This window comes from Phyllopteryx taeniolatus, chromosome 11 (assembly GCF_024500385.1).
Source record: "Phyllopteryx taeniolatus isolate TA_2022b chromosome 11, UOR_Ptae_1.2, whole genome shotgun sequence".
Classification (NCBI taxonomy): Eukaryota; Metazoa; Chordata; class Actinopteri; order Syngnathiformes; family Syngnathidae; genus Phyllopteryx; species Phyllopteryx taeniolatus.
Window position 1 is genome coordinate 6,344,968 of NC_084512.1, and position 17,756 is coordinate 6,362,723.

The 17,756-nt window shown below is 38.3% G+C and overlaps 1 protein-coding gene across 4 annotated transcripts in view; it reads right to left on the reverse strand.

Annotated features, from left to right (window-relative positions):
- The window catches only part of LOC133485533 (inositol polyphosphate-5-phosphatase A-like), a 211,900-nt gene that overhangs the window by 82,500 nt on the left and 111,644 nt on the right, over window positions 1-17,756 (reverse strand). For all 4 annotated transcript variants that reach the window (XM_061789372.1, XM_061789370.1, XM_061789371.1 and 1 more), the window contains one exon: window positions 15,624-15,727. In XM_061789372.1, the coding sequence (XP_061645356.1) occupies window positions 15,624-15,727 (104 nt within the window). The remainder of the gene's footprint in view (window positions 1-15,623; window positions 15,728-17,756) is intronic.

Below are 17,756 nucleotides of genomic sequence, written 5' to 3' on the forward strand. Positions count from 1 at the left end.
AGTCTTGAAGCTGTCATTGCAAACAAAGATTTTTGTACAAAGTATTAAATAAATACCAGTTGACGTGTTCAATACTTTTTCCCTATGTCATTTCACAGTATAACACACAACTTAATTTCTGATCTTATTTGTTTTACTTTATTTTTATGTATGGATTACTTGGGTTTTTTCCCATCATCTGATGAAATTTTCATGTCAATAACACCTATACATAACGAGAAAAATCGTGACGTGTTAAGTAATTATTTCACTCGCTGTATTTTGCAAATATAACTCAATTTACTTTCAATCTTTTACCTCACATGAAACAATGGTTGTCTATGCCAATTAGAACTATCCAACAGCATGCATGCTCATGGTGTACCCCCCTAAAAAAAGGGTGGAACCAAATCACGTGCTGGTGCAACCAACTGAGAAAGTTGGTCACACCAGTGCTACCAGTAGAAAAGTTAGTGTAGAGCCCTGTCTATATAAATTACAAACAATATACCACTCCACAGACTCAGGCTCTCATAAATGATAGCTGCATTATTTCAAATACACTATCTTAAAATAATAATTGTATTATGAAAAAAGGTTGCTTTATAAACTACATTTTTGCACATAAAATAGGGGTCACGTCAATACAATGATACTTCCGGTTACATAAATGCATAAGTATTGATATTTTGAAATCTCAAAGCAACTCCTGCAAGGTAGGTTACTTCCATGCTACGACTGGAATTTATTTTTCTTTACTTTTTTTTTTTTTTTTTTTGCTAAATGCAACAAATCTTCAACTCAGATGTCAGTAGTGACAACACGATTCACTGATAAAACGCATGTACACTTACTATTTTCGGAACACAATAAGCACATTGATCAATGATGGAAAAACAAGTCAGATACAGAGTGTGGACATCTGGTATACAACAGCTGTTTGATCAGGTCCCACTAGCCTTGAGTTAATTATCCAATCAGAAGTCTAAAGATCTTTCTCAAACACCACATGATTCACCATGAAGCTGGTTATTAAATGAGGGACAAATTGATGCTGTAAGTGTTCTAATTCTTGAATGGATAAATAAGTCTCTTTTCCGCAGTCTCTCATTTGCTGTGCAACTCTCTCTGATACTCCTAATGGGGAGTTAATTGTAGTGATGAATAAACTAATTACGGGCCAGGTCACATAATCACAAATGGACTAATTTCATTTATTAAAAAAAAAAAAAAAGCAGCTTCACATTAAAGGGCTAAGAGGTATTTGATTGCACCTCACCTCCTTCAATCTGCATTAGAACAAGATTCACTGTATCAAATTGAATTACATTAGTATACTTGAATTAATCCATACTGCCTTAAGAGGATGTATGGGCCCAATTATGAGTTGCCGTCCAAATATTGTGACATAAAAGCAGCAAATGGAATTGGATACATGTGAATGATTGACATTGCACTTGAAAACACAATATGACATGCATATTAAAAAAAAAAAAAAGACTGCAATATATCCATTTGTACCCAACGCGTCTATTGCACTATGCATGCTTTCCACTGCGACCTGCTCAGGTAAAGTTGAGGAAAGAAAGTCTGAGTGACGAGGAGGACGAGGGACAAGATGAAAAGTGATGCTGGGGGTGGTCGTGCTCAGCGCCCACACAAGCACTGACTGCAGCCAGAGACGTTTAATCTCGATTTAATTTAAAGAGCCATTAACTGCAATCACAACATTAAAATCAATCACTTTCCTGACACCTGGCCCCAGATTGCCCCATTTGCTCTACGTATGACTGATCGGCCCTCTGCTTCATCGCTTGCTTATAAACACCAACACACACACACACAAGCACACACACACACCAACACCCACACATATATTCTATTTTTTCTTTACACATTAGGCAATTTTTGTTTTAGCAGTAATTCAGTTAATATGATAATCTCATGAAATCAATCAAAGTCAGAGGAAGAAAAGTGTCTCCCTATGTTGCTTGACACGATGACATCATAATTTGGTTCCTGACATTGAAGCAGAGATGATGACATATAATGTCCAGGCTTATCTAAACTCCACACACACAAATACATCTTTAAAAAGATAAACTTTTGACACTATGGTGTCACTTTTTCAAAACAGGAGACACATTAGGATTAAACAGATAAGTGACATGTAATCATATCATAAATCAGATTTAGTGGCTGTGAAGAGTCACTGGGCGGGGATGAGGGTGGGAGTCAAAGGGCAATGGTAAAAGGTCGCAAGGATTGAGGTGACATTGGCTGACCCACCACAGGTCAGTGATGGCGTCTCTGGCCATGACAGTGATGAACGGTGGCTACACGGCGGGTCACATTCAGGGGTGTTGAGCAATACATATACCAGCTGACTGGAACACACGCACACATGCATACACACACGAACAAGAAAAAGCCAGTTTGAGAAAAAGTAAAAAAGAAAAAAAAATACTTTCTTGGGGTCTAGTCATGTAGTAGAAAATCTCAATCTCAACTATCCCCAATTGTGATGGCTAAACATGACACAAACAGGATGCAAAGATTCTCCTTTCCCAAAAAAATCTTTCACCTTTTACTAGACCACCCAGTTTGATTTTTTGATCTTATATTTCAGCTCAAAGTCTGATGATTATATGAAGCAGGTGAGGTACGCAGTGGGGGATCAGGAGTGTGGGTACACAAAAGCCCGATGCCGGAAATGCAGTGTGATTAATAAGTAATACGCCCAAATACTGATTGATTTGAGGCCCCACTAGACAGGAACATTTATCTTTATTCCATCACCCAGCCCAACCAATCAAATAAAGGGGTCTCATCAGTATCCACATGAGTGGTCAGGAACATGTGCATGTATGTTAGAATAAAGACATAGCAAGATAAGGACTCAACATAGGATGGTGATTATAATGGTGGATTATATAATAAATACAGTGGAACCCCAAAGGGGAACATAACCTATTCTCTGACACTGGAATTTGTTCAAGTTAAAATTTAAATTAGAATTTAAATAATCTGTTTCGGTGGCCATCAAATCTTTATAAGACAAAACTTTATAAAAAGTAAAAAAAAAAAAATAATAATAATAATTTCTTTATAAAATGCTGGTCAAAACCAAATGGCCGTCCGATGAAGAAAGACAAAACAGAAGCGTCCATTTAAAAAAATAAATAAATAAAATAAAAAAAAAAGAACGAATACTTACATGTGGCTACCAATGGTAATCTTCTGGTTCAAAGACACATCATCTATGTTACTGAAATACTCCCGGCTGGACAAAAGTACTAAGACACCACTGGAGTGTTATTTCTTTCAATATAGTGAACATTATCCATCCATCCATCCATCCATTTTACGTACCACTTATCCCCACTATGTTCGCAGGCGTGCTGGTGCCTATCCCAGCTATGTTTGGGCGAGAGGCATGCAAACACCAAAGGCATGAAAAAGGTGAAAAAACCCCAACATTTTTATTGGGGGGTCTGGGGAGATCCCCCGAGCCCCCGAAGAGACCTTTTTTGATTTTAAGATAAATTAAGCAATCTGGAAGACTCTGAAGAGTACAATAAGGCAAAATAAACAAATTTTCTTCACAAAGACAAACATTTATCTACACCGCGCAAGTACATGTTGATGTACAAATTTAATAATATATTACATTATATTATATATTATATATATATTATAATTAAATTTGTCTCATTTCTTTGCTTTTTTGTTTTGGTCTCCAACTTAAGCCAGGCACATCTCCGCCTGCATCCAATGCCTGCTTGAAGCTGCGTCACATGAATAGCATCCTCCTCTTTAAGCACTCTCATTCTAGAAAATAACTGACTAAAATCATTGTCTGTTTCACTTCATTTTTCACTATTGCAACTTCAAAGGCTACTCCCAAATGTATACTCCAAGAAAATTTGAAGTACAATATTTTTCTGTTTTGATTGGCCATTTATGAATTTGAAGTTAGTTCATTCTGTGTTGTGACATAATCCTTAACATCGCTCCGGTGCTTAAAACATTTAACATTAACATTCATAAACTAATTATATAATTGTAGCCACGTTTCCTAATTAATACAAGGTGTACTAGTGGATCAACTCTTGTTGCCGATGTTACGTGTGCGTCGCAGTTCTGCTGGGACCACAACTAGGGCCACGAGCTGCAACATCTCACCGCGAAAATACAAAAGACCTGTGCAACAAATACCACACTGGCTGATCTGATGAGCAAAAATGTTGCTTAAACGTAAAAGTAGCAATAGAGGATGTCCACTCCAGATTTAAGTAGAGTAGCCAAACATTGTCCTCAAGTAAGAGTACTGTTACTTGACAATAATGTGACTCAAGTAAAAAGTAGTCCTCCAAAAAATTACTTGAGTAAGAGTAAAAAGTACACAGTGAAATTGTTACTCAAGGACCAAGTAAATAGTGAGTCACTTCTGATTTTTATTTTTTTACCACAGCCTCAACGTCAAATTCTGATGTTGCTGTGTGTGTGTACGCACAGTCAAAACTAAAAAAAAAAACATCTGCAATTTACTGCAGGGTGTTTTCTCAAGTTATAAGTGAGCTGAAATATCCACGTTTGGGCAGACAGTGCCAGACAAATACTACAATACATGAAAGCTGTTATTTTTGTTGTTTTAGCACGCCCTGGCCTTCATGGTAACGACAATTTTCCCAACATGGCTGTCACGTACGCACGGCGATCAGCGGGGCAGGCTTATCTCGTGTTAATACCCATGTCCATAAAGCCCAATGGAAGACGTTGTGTGAGGTGTGTGTGACTTTCTTGTGTCGTTCGATTGGTGAACTAGACTTAAACGTCACTAGCGCTTAAATTGGATTGACTCAAACAGCGCCCAATGCGGAAGTCAAGTTCGTGGTCTCGCGCACGAAATGGTTGATAAATAAGCAGTAATTGATCAATAAAAGTAACTCATTGTAACTGAGTAAAAGTACAGTTACTTCTTATAAGCAGAAGCGGCGGAAGTTTTTTTCTGGTCTCGTCAACTCCTGTGGCTTACACAAAGCAGGTCCAGGCAGAACCTCAGGCCGCATATTAGTCCGCCGCGGAGTAATCACAATTACATCTGTGTGTGGATGGTGGATGTGTGGAATGGCTCTAGCTGCCAGCGTTCAAGGAGTACGAAACAGCCTATGACGTCAGCGACGGCGACTCCCCCCCAAAAAACTTATCGGATCTATACGATTCACGTAAATGGCACATTTTGAGTTGAAAACGGCTTATTTCGCCAAAAGGAGACTGATTTGCACTGGTCGCCACCCAAGCGCAGGATGCATATAAACAAACAACCATTCGCACTCACATTCACACCTACGGTCTTCAATTAACCTACCATGCATGTTTTTGGGATGTGGGAGGAAACTGAAATACCCGGAGAAAACCCACACTGACAAGGGGAGAACATGGAAACTCCACACAGTCGAGGCCAGATTTGGACCCTCAGAACTGTGAGGCAGATGTGCTAACCAATCGGCCACCGTGCCGCCCTAATGAACAGTATAGTCCACATATTACTATTTTCTTAACGGCCCTTGTTATGAGTTGTCTGCCTTTTAGAATACATGTTGCAAACAAATAAATTCTAAATAAAGTGCTAAGGGGTTCCACACTGCGCTTGTTTTGTGTGGCATTCACCGCTGGTTGCTAAGCGACTAAACAGGAAGTAGCACGGTGCCTTTGACCATTGGTTTGGACGTGAATTAGGCTGCAATTCAGCAATATGGATCTGTCACAATGAAAGGCACTGGCTCTACTTTTACTTAGGAAGAGGAGATGACGAGTGGCAGCAAGAAAAGGGGAATGGGATCATCCAATGATAAAGCCACATCAGGATATCAAGGTGTTTCGGGTCTTCCCAGAGCTACAGGTATAGTATTTGGAGACCACTTCGAGGTGTACTTAAGCCTTCCTCAAGTTTCTCCATGTTTTTTTTTTTTAACTGTAGCCTACAACACTGCCAAAAACAACTTGCTCTTTTTCTTCTGAAATCAGTCCGCCATCAACTCTCCTATTTGGATGCGCCCAAATGGAAGATTTCTCAATCTAGGTAGCATTGCAAAACCTTGCCCTCACTTCTGTCAGTGCGCCGTGGCAACACATACACAATGAATGGGTTCATTGATGGCGCATTACACTGCATGTGTTTGTGGAGAAAGGCCTTTAATCCTTGGTCTCAAGTCTCAAGAGGTACACCGAGGTAATGTGCAACATGCTGATGTCTCACATGGCATCATGCACCAGGGTGGTTTGAATTCCAACATTTTATATATATATATATATATATAATATATATATCAAAATATGAACATGTCATTTTTCATCATCATTTAATTTTTCTACTATCTGTCCACAACCCACCCAAAACGGGTCCGGGATCCACTTTTGGATCCCGACCCATCATCATCATTTGCATTGAAATGAATGGAAATGCAATTAATCCGTTTCAGTTGCAGAACGCTGCTATATTTACCTTAATTTGATTGTTGCGTGTTTTATAATAAATACTGTGCAATATAGAAATAAGTGGGAACAGAATTTATGGTTCGGTGGAAAATAACAGTACATACAGTAATGTTTATGTTCACTGTGGTTACTGCTTGCCCAAAATGGCCACCACCTCTCACAATACATTGCAGCTTTTGTGCTGCATTGTGGGATATAGCAGCCCTGTTAGGCAAAAAAAACAAACCCCCAAAAAAAAAGATACCTGAAGCACATAACCAATGATGATGTGAAACAAACTACAACAACATAAAGTTCTGAGCCTTTTGCGGCCATGCTAAGACTGTTCACAAACCGAAAATTAGTGCTAATTATAGGCAACTTCAAAAATGTTCATACACCGAACTGTTCGTTAACCGGGTCGCTCGTAAACACATTTCAGTGTATACAGTTTCGACTGTAAATAACATTATCTCTATCTCTCTTCTGTCTTTCTCTCTCTCTCTCTCTCTCTCTCTTTTGCTCTCTCTCTCTCTCTCTTTTGCTCTCTCTCTCTCTCTCTCTGTGTATAAAGTGAAATAAAAACTTTGTTGCATATATATACACACCAGCTAACTAAAATGTTGCTGCATCTTTGGCATTTATTACAGCACTCTTTTTTGGTAGGAGTTAATCAGTAGCAATATTTGACCATTCTTAGCAAAAATGCTCCAACTCGACCATATTGCAAGGACATCTCTCGTGGACAGCCATTTTCTGATCAACCAATAGATGATCGATTTGATTTAGGTCTGGACTCTGGCTGTGCCTTTCAAAATTGGAATCTTCTGTTGAAGCCATTGTTTTGTTGATTTGGATGGGCGCTTTGGGTCATTGTCATGCTGAATGATGAACTTCAACTATAGCTTTCTAGCGGAGGTCTGAGGGTTATCTGCTAACCGTGGAATAGTTCATAATTCCCTTTACATTAACTAAGGCCCAAGTTCTAGCTGAAGAAAAACAGTCCCAAAACATGCTACTGCCACCACCATGCTTCACTTTATTTTTTTGGTGATGAGCAGCGTTGTGTTTACACCAAACTTGGAATTAAGCAAAAAAAAGTTGCATTTTGGTTTGTTCAGATCATAACACATTTTCCTACATTTGGGTGATTTCAAGTGTGTGCGTGGATGTTTTTTTGAAAGTTAAGACTTCTGTCTTGCCACCCTACCCCATTGCCCAGACATATGAAGAAGATGGGAGAATGTTGTCACGTGTACTAAACTGCCAGTATTTACCAGAAACTCCTTCAATGTTGCTGTCAGCCTCTTAAGGCCTCTTTATACTCCCGCGGTCGTGCGGCCGACAACGTCCACATTGCATCACGTGACCGACGAATTGCCCTGCGCGGCCCGTCTGTGTAGCTTGCCGCGCACACGCCAAAAATAGTTGCTGCGCGTCGAACGCCGCGGAGATCATCTCTTGTGATTGGTCCGTTTTAGTCACATGCTGTGATGACGTACTCAGCGTGCCCCCTTGGTTCTACGTACCATCTACGCCGCCGCCTTCTCGATCGATTTTGCAGCATAATTAAACGTATCATCTGGTCATCTAGATCCATTTGTTCTAGCAGACACTGTTCCACAGTCACCATTGTTGTTGCTTTGTTGCTTGTTACTGAAAGGAAAGTAACGGCTACCAGAAGTGGCCCAAAAAAGGCAGACGAAACTCCACCCTGTGGTGTCCTAGCCAATACCAGCAGTAGCGACACCTTCAGCTTGGAGGTGAACTACAGCACACTTTCAAAACTGCGTGCGTGGGTTGCGCTCGAATATAAAGGCAAACTACGTGCCAGAGAGCCGCAATGACGTCAGCGTGGTTGCCGTCCGTGCGATTATAAAGAAGCCTTTAGACTGAAAAGTTTTCTTCTTGCCTTTTCATCAGTTTTGGAGGGATGTCCAGTTTTTGGTAACGTCACACTTGTGCCACATTGTCTCCACTGGATGATCCATGTCTTTACTCTCTTCCATAGTAGATTTATTGCCTTGAAAATTCTTTTGCATCGGTCTGCTGACTGATACCTTTGAACAATGCGAGCCCGCTGATTCGGTGGAAACTCAGTTCTGACCATTGCTTCTGCTGTAAGATGTAACTACAAACGCCTACTAGAATTGCTGAACTTAATTTGGGGTTAATCAGAGGCATTTTAAATGGAGGGAGGTGGTGTGTGCTGACTTCCATTTTTTTTTCTGGTCCCGTTCAGCTGTTTGGTCAAGTAGAAAGGAGGATCTGTATCCCTTTTATGCCGGAACAGTTTTATGTGTTAGAGTTAAGGTAACTGTGTCACAGACTTTATACCGATCTCATCGGCCTGATCGGTATCGGCCGATAATTAGCACTTTATGCTGATCAATTTTAATGTCATAATTCACCGATCCGATCAATCAAAGACATTTACTCCGCGTCGCCATCATGTACAGTATATTTTAAGCCAAAAGCTAGTTTATTTTTAGCCATGTCGCGTGTCTTTTGATGTAGTACTGTAAATATCTGACCACCAATAAAGTTATTTTAAAAAAAAACATATCGCGGTGTGGGTCAGACAACACGTTTGAGACAGACACCACGTAATGCCTGGATCAGACGACAAGACAAATTTGGTGTTTCACGATTGCACTGTCAGACTACTGCAATAAAATCTTGTATTCCGATACCACCGCATCCCGTCTTTTACGATCACTGGGCTTTATCTTGTCAACTTACTCGTGACCGGATACACTCGTTATCATGGCGATGACGACAACAATGGATCGCGGCATGTGTTTATAAGATCAAAATGGGGAAAAACGTTTGTTGGTGGTCACCGGTGATCGGAGAGGACGTTCGTTTAAGGCTTGCTTGAGGTATGCTCACACACTTTATATATACATATGTATATATATATATATATATATATATATATATATATATATACACATTATACACACATATACACACATATGTATATATATATATATATATACATATGTATATATATATATATATACGTATATATGCGTATATATACATATATATATATATATATATATACGTATATATACATATATATATATGTATATATACGTATATATATATATATATATATATATATATACACACACATATACATATATATATATATATATATATATATATACACATATACATATATATATATACACATATACATATATATACACATATATATATATACACATATACATATATATATATACACATATATATATATACACATATATATATATACACATATACATATATATATACACATGTATATATATATACACATATACATATATATACACATATATATATATATATACACACACATATATATACACATATATATATATATATATACATATATATACACATATACATATACATATATATACACATATACATATATATATATATATATATACATATACACACACATATATATACACATATATATATATATATATATATATATATATATATATATATATATATATATATATATATATATATATATATATATATATATATACACATACACACACAGCCAAAAGCCAGGTTAAACGACTTCATCTTAACGTATGACAGCAAACATCTAGAGTACTGTATGTGTCATGGACTGTTAGCAGAGAACCACATGCGGAAAACTCACTTCAGAGGCATCGTGTCTCTATGTCACAGCGTATTACAGAGGGGACTAGAGGGGTATATGGAATCAATTCCATGCTTTTATGGAAATACAAATGCTTATGGGAGGTTGATCTACCACCTCTCGGCTATTTTCTTGCTTTTCATTTTTTTCTGCTCCTGTGTAAAACAATCAATAGCAAGAGCACATTAAGGTTTTGGTCATATACTTTATTTATACTGGGCGATGACAAATCCGTATGATGCAATGGTTTGTGGAGGCATGTATTACTGCAGCAACGACATAAATATATTAATGCTCAGTCGGGGGTGAAAACAACGCAAGACAACAAGACACCAAATCCATTATGGCAACCTTTGAAAAGATATTTGCAAACTTCCTTTTTCATGAATATTTTAATTAATCTCACATTACACTACAAATTATAATAAATGGCCATGAGCATGAATTTCAAATGTAATTCATTTATGGAATATTAAATTACAATTAAATGTAGACAGAGAAGACATCAGACCAAATTCAGCTATGAATTTGTTCATCATGAACTTGTTACATGGAAAATACTGTTGAACTCACTGAAATGAGTGGGGTCACCTGAAGGTATCGTGTTACACTCGCCTCACTTTGGTGTAGGCAGCATGGTTTCAGTTCCCACTCTGTGAAAGTATGAATGTGAGTGTGAATGGTTATTTTCTCCATATGTCCTTGTGATTGACTGGCAACCAGTCCAGAGTGAGGTCTGCCATGAAGTCTGCTGGGATAGGGTCCAACTACCCGTCGCCCTCAACAGGATAAGAGCCGTATAGAAAATGGATGGCTGGATGGACGGAAATAATATAGTAAATTACTCCACTAGACTTTACTCCGATCTGATCAGCTTGATCGGTATCGGACGAAAATTAGCATTTTATGCTGATCGGCTTTAATATCACAATTCACCGATCTGATCAATGACGTCATTGATCGGCTCTGCAAAAGACATTTACTCCGCGTCGCCATCGTGTACAATATATTTGAATCCAAAAGCTAGTTTATTTTTAGCCTTGTCGCATGTCTTTTGACTAGTACTGTAAGTATCTGACTGCCAATAACTTGTCTAAAACATGTCGGCAGTGTGGGCAGGGGCGGAGCCAGAGGGGAGGCCAGGGTAGCACTGGACCCCCCTGAAATCTGATTGGACCCCCCAGGTGCCTCCCCCCAGATGATTGACAGCACCAGAAGTCTTGTTGAAAGGAGCTGTTTGCATTTTGAAATCAGTGACGTCTTTTGACTGCTAAGTCCCTCCTGTACAGTAGTTGGCGCTATGTACCAAAATGAGTTGTAATCCACATTTATTAATAGAAGAAGAAGAATCTCAACAGAAGAAGAGGATTTGCCCCAGAGCCAGTCTACATCACGACCTCATCCTAAAGTAAGTTTTACGGTGGTGTCCTAATGAGTCACTGTTTAAAATCACTTTTGTGTTCAGATAGGAGATCATTTTGCTAGAAGCCACGCTTATAAAGCTAAAGTTAACATTACGTTACATCTCATGGCGGGAAAAACGAAAACTTATGCAGTGTTTCAATAAGCAGCCAGTGCAGTGTGACAGTCTCTCTCCCAGGCTGGCACAAACAAACATGAGCACATGGACAAGTTACATATCATGGCGTCTCCAGATGACCAGTGTCAGCTTCCAACAGCCACTCCACATTAACGTGTACATTTAATTCGGGTTGCTGCTTATATTGACGTGTTTCTCCAATGATTTTAGAGGAATGAAACTAGCAGACAATCAGCCAGCTAGCTGTTTCATGCTCTGTTGGCTTACATGAAATATAACGTGAAGGCGGCTGCGCGATTATCCTTCACGTTTTGCCCTTTGTTATGTCTCTAAACTGTTGGTATACAGATATGTTTGTTTAAATGTTTTAAAACTGACACTGCTATAGTGTCAAAAGTGTTGCTGTTGCTTTTTTCTCTCTTCTATGGAGCATCTTATTCCATGCATAATGTACTGCACAACAGGCTAGCTAAAAACACTTTTAGGACAAACTAGTGGAGTGCTTTCAAAGAAAACTTCAGGAGTTGGGCCATCACAAAAGTGCTGTTAATGAGCATCACAAGTGGAACTTGTTTAAAAAGCATAAATACTCTAATTGAACTCTGCCTTTATAGTTCAGTTTGATTTCTGAAGTTTCACCAGTATCAATCGGTATAGCCTACCTGTAATTCAATTCATTCATTATATATATATATATAAATATATATATATATATATGGGTACGGAAAGTAGTTAACATTGTGCAATTGTAAGTGATGCTAAGAGTAACAAAACTGGCCTTTTTTTCAAAGGGTCTGTTGAGAAATGAGAAGACAGGGGGACAACATACATAACTTCTTAAAGAGAATCAAGTCAGGCAACAGTAAGGTGGACAGAGAGTGTGAGTGAATAGCTCGTGTGTATGCGCGAGTACCAAGAAGTGGGTAATTTTGTGTGTGTGCGTGTGTGTGAGAGGATAACTGTGTGAGTGGGTTACTCTGTGATTATTGAAAAATTGTTGCAGTTGTGTTTTTGTGTACATTGTATTGTAAACATTGTTAATAAACTTTAATTTATGCGCACAAACATCTTCTGTGTGCGTAGTATGTACATTGAAACATTTAGAGACTGATTGCAATTCATTGGTCGAGAAACAAATTCATTGTCATTGTCTGTCCACCCCCTGAAATAGCCTTGGCCACCCCAAGGATAAACGTCTAGCTCCGCCACTGGGTGTGGGACAGACAACAAGTCTGAGACAAACAACACGTAATCCGTGGCTCAGACTACAAGACAAATTTGGTCTTTCACGATAGCACTATGTTAGACTACTGCAATACAATCTTGTATTCCGATACCACCGCATCCCGTCTTTTACGATCACTGGGCTTTATCTTGTCAACTCAAACACGACCGGATACACTCGTTACCCTGGCGACGACAACAATAATGGATAGCGTCGTGTGTAATACAAGAACAAAATGGAGAAAAATGTGTGCTGGTGGTCACCGTTGCTCGGGAGAGGACTTTCATTCAAGGATTGCTTGAGGTATGTTCACATACTTTTAATTTGATACGGCTTATAAGCAGGCAACAAAACTTTATGTAGTCTAGCAAGCTAGTGCTAGCACTAACGGTTGTTCGTTAACATGCCGACATTATGTGGAATCATGCTCTACAGTTTCAGTTTGTTAAGTAATTTAATTACAATAAAGTAATTTAATTACAGTAAGTTAGCACCCATTATTTCTCTCATGTTGTCATGTTGGTTTGACTTGACTGATTAGAGTACATGACCTGAATAGAGAATACTTTTGCAGATACTCACTATACAGTACACAAGTATATACAGAAAATGAACAAGTCATTTAAATAGACACATTTCTCCATCTTGTGATCGGATCGTTAATAGGATTTTTAAACTCGCTGATCGGACCCCAAACATATTGATCATGTAAAGCCTAGACTACACTTACACACATAAGTCAATGTTTTAAATACAGTTGTGTATACAAACTTTACATCCATAGGTTTCTATAAGAAACCCAGAGTTGAAAGCATCAATGTGCAGATGCCCTAATATACCGCAAGATTTGATGAAGTCTCACAGGATATCATATCTTGTGAGACTTCAGCTCTGCAAGGATGTCTTTTGCATTTGTTTAATTCCAGCACAGAGGAGTACCAGTGATGGCAGTAGATGAGAAAAAGAACAGAATGTTCATCAGAAAGTCTTTCCGAGCACACTAAATATTTATTCTACGGAGCATGTTTAGTTAATATAATAGGACTGTAATATAGCTTAGTTTTATGATCCTGGAAAAGTAACATTTTATTTCAAATGGGGAATTTTATATTTTTCTGTTCAGAAGTTGACCAGTTTTGTTTCATTTTTTTCCAAATGTTTATATGTGCATACACACTGACTATTGTCATAGCATGCTGTCATCAACATCGAGCCCAATGACACTTTACTGATGGGGACCTATGAAAGGTAAGACAGATGCAGAGAAACAAACATCTTTTTCCCACCAGCCAAGTCATCTGTCTGCTATCACTCTATAACTTCTAAAAGCAGACCTCTTCCAACAAATAAAAAGTAGTTTATAAATTATAAAATATCTAATCTAACCTAATAAAACATTTCATTTGAAGTGAACATCAGTTATGAGCATGTTAACAAAGATACAGAAGCTGCCCTCCTGGTCTGTCTGGTAAGTGTCCCTTTCCAAATCTGTCACTCCAATATCATGATAAGCCTGAGACGGTGTGACCTGAACAAGCTGAGACTTGAGCAACTGGTTTGGGACTGTGTGTGGAACGTTGTTCAGTCCAAGATCCCCATGTAATAGGATTTCTCAAAGCCTCAGATGGATGGCAAATGTAGGCAGTTTCATCTACTAAAAGAGGGCATAAATCACAGGAGGAGGAAGCAGGGACGAGGCAGGGGTTATCACCAGTCTGCCTCCCTCATGAGAGCGTTGCATTAAAGCATTAGTGAAATTAATTCATCTTTCATAAGAGGTTTGAGCAGTATCTGTGATCTATGATAACAACCAATTTCTCACTATGGAGGGCAGGAGGAGGAGGGACACAGGGAAAAAAAAAATACTCAGCGACCCTGATAGACTACACAAATCTGCTCTTTTTAAATGGGCTAACATTATCTGGAGCGCCGCTCTCCGGAGCATCATCCCAGATTCATATCCCAGTCAGCAAAGGGGGATAAATCACGGGAAAAAACTTTTCTCAGCCGCCACCGCCATATACCTCTCTGTTCTTCCTACATCACTCCTCTTCTTCCTCTCAAGATGCGCTGTGCCATCTTGTTTTGTGTGGTTTTTTTTGCTGCTTGTCCTTTTAAACACAGAATAATGCTTTGACATAATCGTTTCAAATGGATTTGCACCTCACACTTGGCAATTAGTTTCAGATCATTTCCAGACTCGGGAGCTAAGAAATCTGGGTCGTGGAGCTGCAAGGTTGTGGATTCCTGTTTTTTCGGGGGCCTATAGTTTGTGAAAGACATGGAAATTGGGGGAAAAGTGCGGAGAAGGCTGATTCCATCTGTTTTGCATATATGTGCCGAGGCGGCCGTTGGAGCATGGTTGACTGATGAGTGGGGAGTGCGGGGATGACATGCGGGCGGTCGTGCTCTTCATGACTACATCAGCACAGCTCTGCTCAATGCTCAGCTACCCTATGACGGCGCACAGCAGCATACAGAACCGAACACATCAGAATAAGCATAAAACTCTTCCACAGGAAACAACAAGCAGTATCTCTTTCGTAATTTTAATTTAAAGACTGTATACTACTCTCTCTCTCTCTCTCTACATATATATATTATATATATATATATATATATATATATATATATATATATATATATTTTAGCTGTTTCACAGGGAAAAAAGTGATCAATTTATTCAAATTAAATTTCCCACCACTCACCTCAGGAAAGTAGTCCTGTGGAAACTTCTCCTTCTCCAGCGAGGGTGTGCTTTCTAGTGTCTCGGAGCAGGTTTCCTTCCCAACCACCTTCCTGAATTTCTTTGCTGATTCACGGAATAAAAAACATATAAATATTTAACAAACACAGGTTCATTTTAAAAGACCCCAATCGGTGATTAATAAGCTCTAAAAAGCATTAGAGTCCACAATGAGCTACAAACCTTGCACAGACAACTACACCATCTGCTGGCCAGAAAGCAGAACAATGACAGAATTTGAAGCGAACCGACAAGGCCAGTTGAGACCAGTATTATACAATGTCTTTAAGGTTATGAACAGCCTGGATTCTTTTCAAGTTTGTATTTTTGGAGTGCATAATGTAAAGGAGAATAATACATTTTGCCAATGTAAGTGAGGTGATTAAATATGTCAAGAAGCATTTGTGTTGTTAAGAACACATCTGGAAGTTTAGAAGCAGACGACTAAAAATAGAGGACTAATAGTGTTGTGCATTTTTAATTTAATTTAGTTTTTAAAGTTTATAAGGAAAAAATAAACTCACACTGCTGTATATTTTGTGTTGGACACCACACAGACAAGCAGATCCCACTTAGGCAGGCATGCGAGGAGAAATGTTAGAGTGAAAGTGATGTGCAAACCGTGATGCACATCGCGAGCTGGGGCAGGTGTGCCTTGTTCAAGGGCACCTCGACTGTAACAATATAGTATCAAAACCGAAAATTGAGCGACTGTAAAGCAAGAACCAGTGTCGCCTTTGGAATGGCAGAACGGCAACACGCCTCTTCCAACTCGCAGAGATTGTCTCCAACGCAGACAAAGTCATATGAGCTATTATTACAGTATAATCAATATTAATATGATTATGATGAATTTAGTTTAATTAAAAAAAGCAAAGTCCAAATTGAAGATACATTTCATTAGCAAGCCTCCTCTTAACAGCGTGTCATGTGACTACTTTTTTCCATGATGTTCATCTGGCTGGAGCGAGCAAAACTGTGGCTGCTGCTAATACTAGTTCAAGTACATGGAGCGGAGGAGAAGAGGAAACATGGTTAAGACTAGAAATAACCCTGAAATTACAGACCCTCCGAGGTCATTTAGGTCAACGGTATGGCACATTTCGACTACCAGGTTGAGACCAGACGTGGAAATCACGTAATCGACAAAAGCCAGACTATTGGCTTAAGTGTTAAAAGATAAATAAATAAATTAATTAATTAATGAATTAATCCCCAAGTCACATTGAACGTTATTGCACCTTCAACGACACCATCCCGAAATTCTACTCTGACAATTTATTATATCAATATTATATATATATATATATATATATATATATATATATATATATACACACACAGACATAGTTTCATTTATTTATCATTATTATAAGGGCATTTTTATCTTCACATTCAGAAAGTTGCAAACCACCACAATGATGCGACAGACATTTCAGCATAATCACTAAAGCACATATGAACACCACCCGAGCATTCTGCCAAGGATCATTAGTAAAGGTGCAACAATTAATCGACAGCTAATTAATGATCAATTTAATCGACAACCAATCGTTTAGAGACAGGGTTTCACTTAATATTGTCCAAATCCTCGGAATTTCTGTCTCTCAACGGCAACTATTTTTAGATTTCTGTCGTCCTCCACAAAAGCAGACTGATTATCTTTGTTTAATAATAATAAAAAAAGACACAAACATCTGTTTTTACTGTGGAAATGTTTGCCTATGTACGGAGCAAACCAGTAAATGATTCATCATTAATTAGTTTGTGCACTTTTTGCCCAGTCAATTTGAAAGAGATTCCTGATTTTGAGTAAAGGGATGGAAATGAAAAAGGTTTTTTCAACAGTCCTCGATTAATAAATAAAAATAAATAAATTGAAAGTTTAATTGATTGTTAAAATAATCATTAGTTTCAGCCCTAATTAATTACTGTATTTAATAAATAATTACAGTTATAGTAATATTTAAAGAAAATGTTTGAATTTGTCCCAAAATAGAATGGGATCTTCCTTTACTCATGCTGCAGCTCACTGTCAAGTTTCCTGGATATTGACATTGTAATGTTAGTTATTTGGTATATTTAAGCACACAGT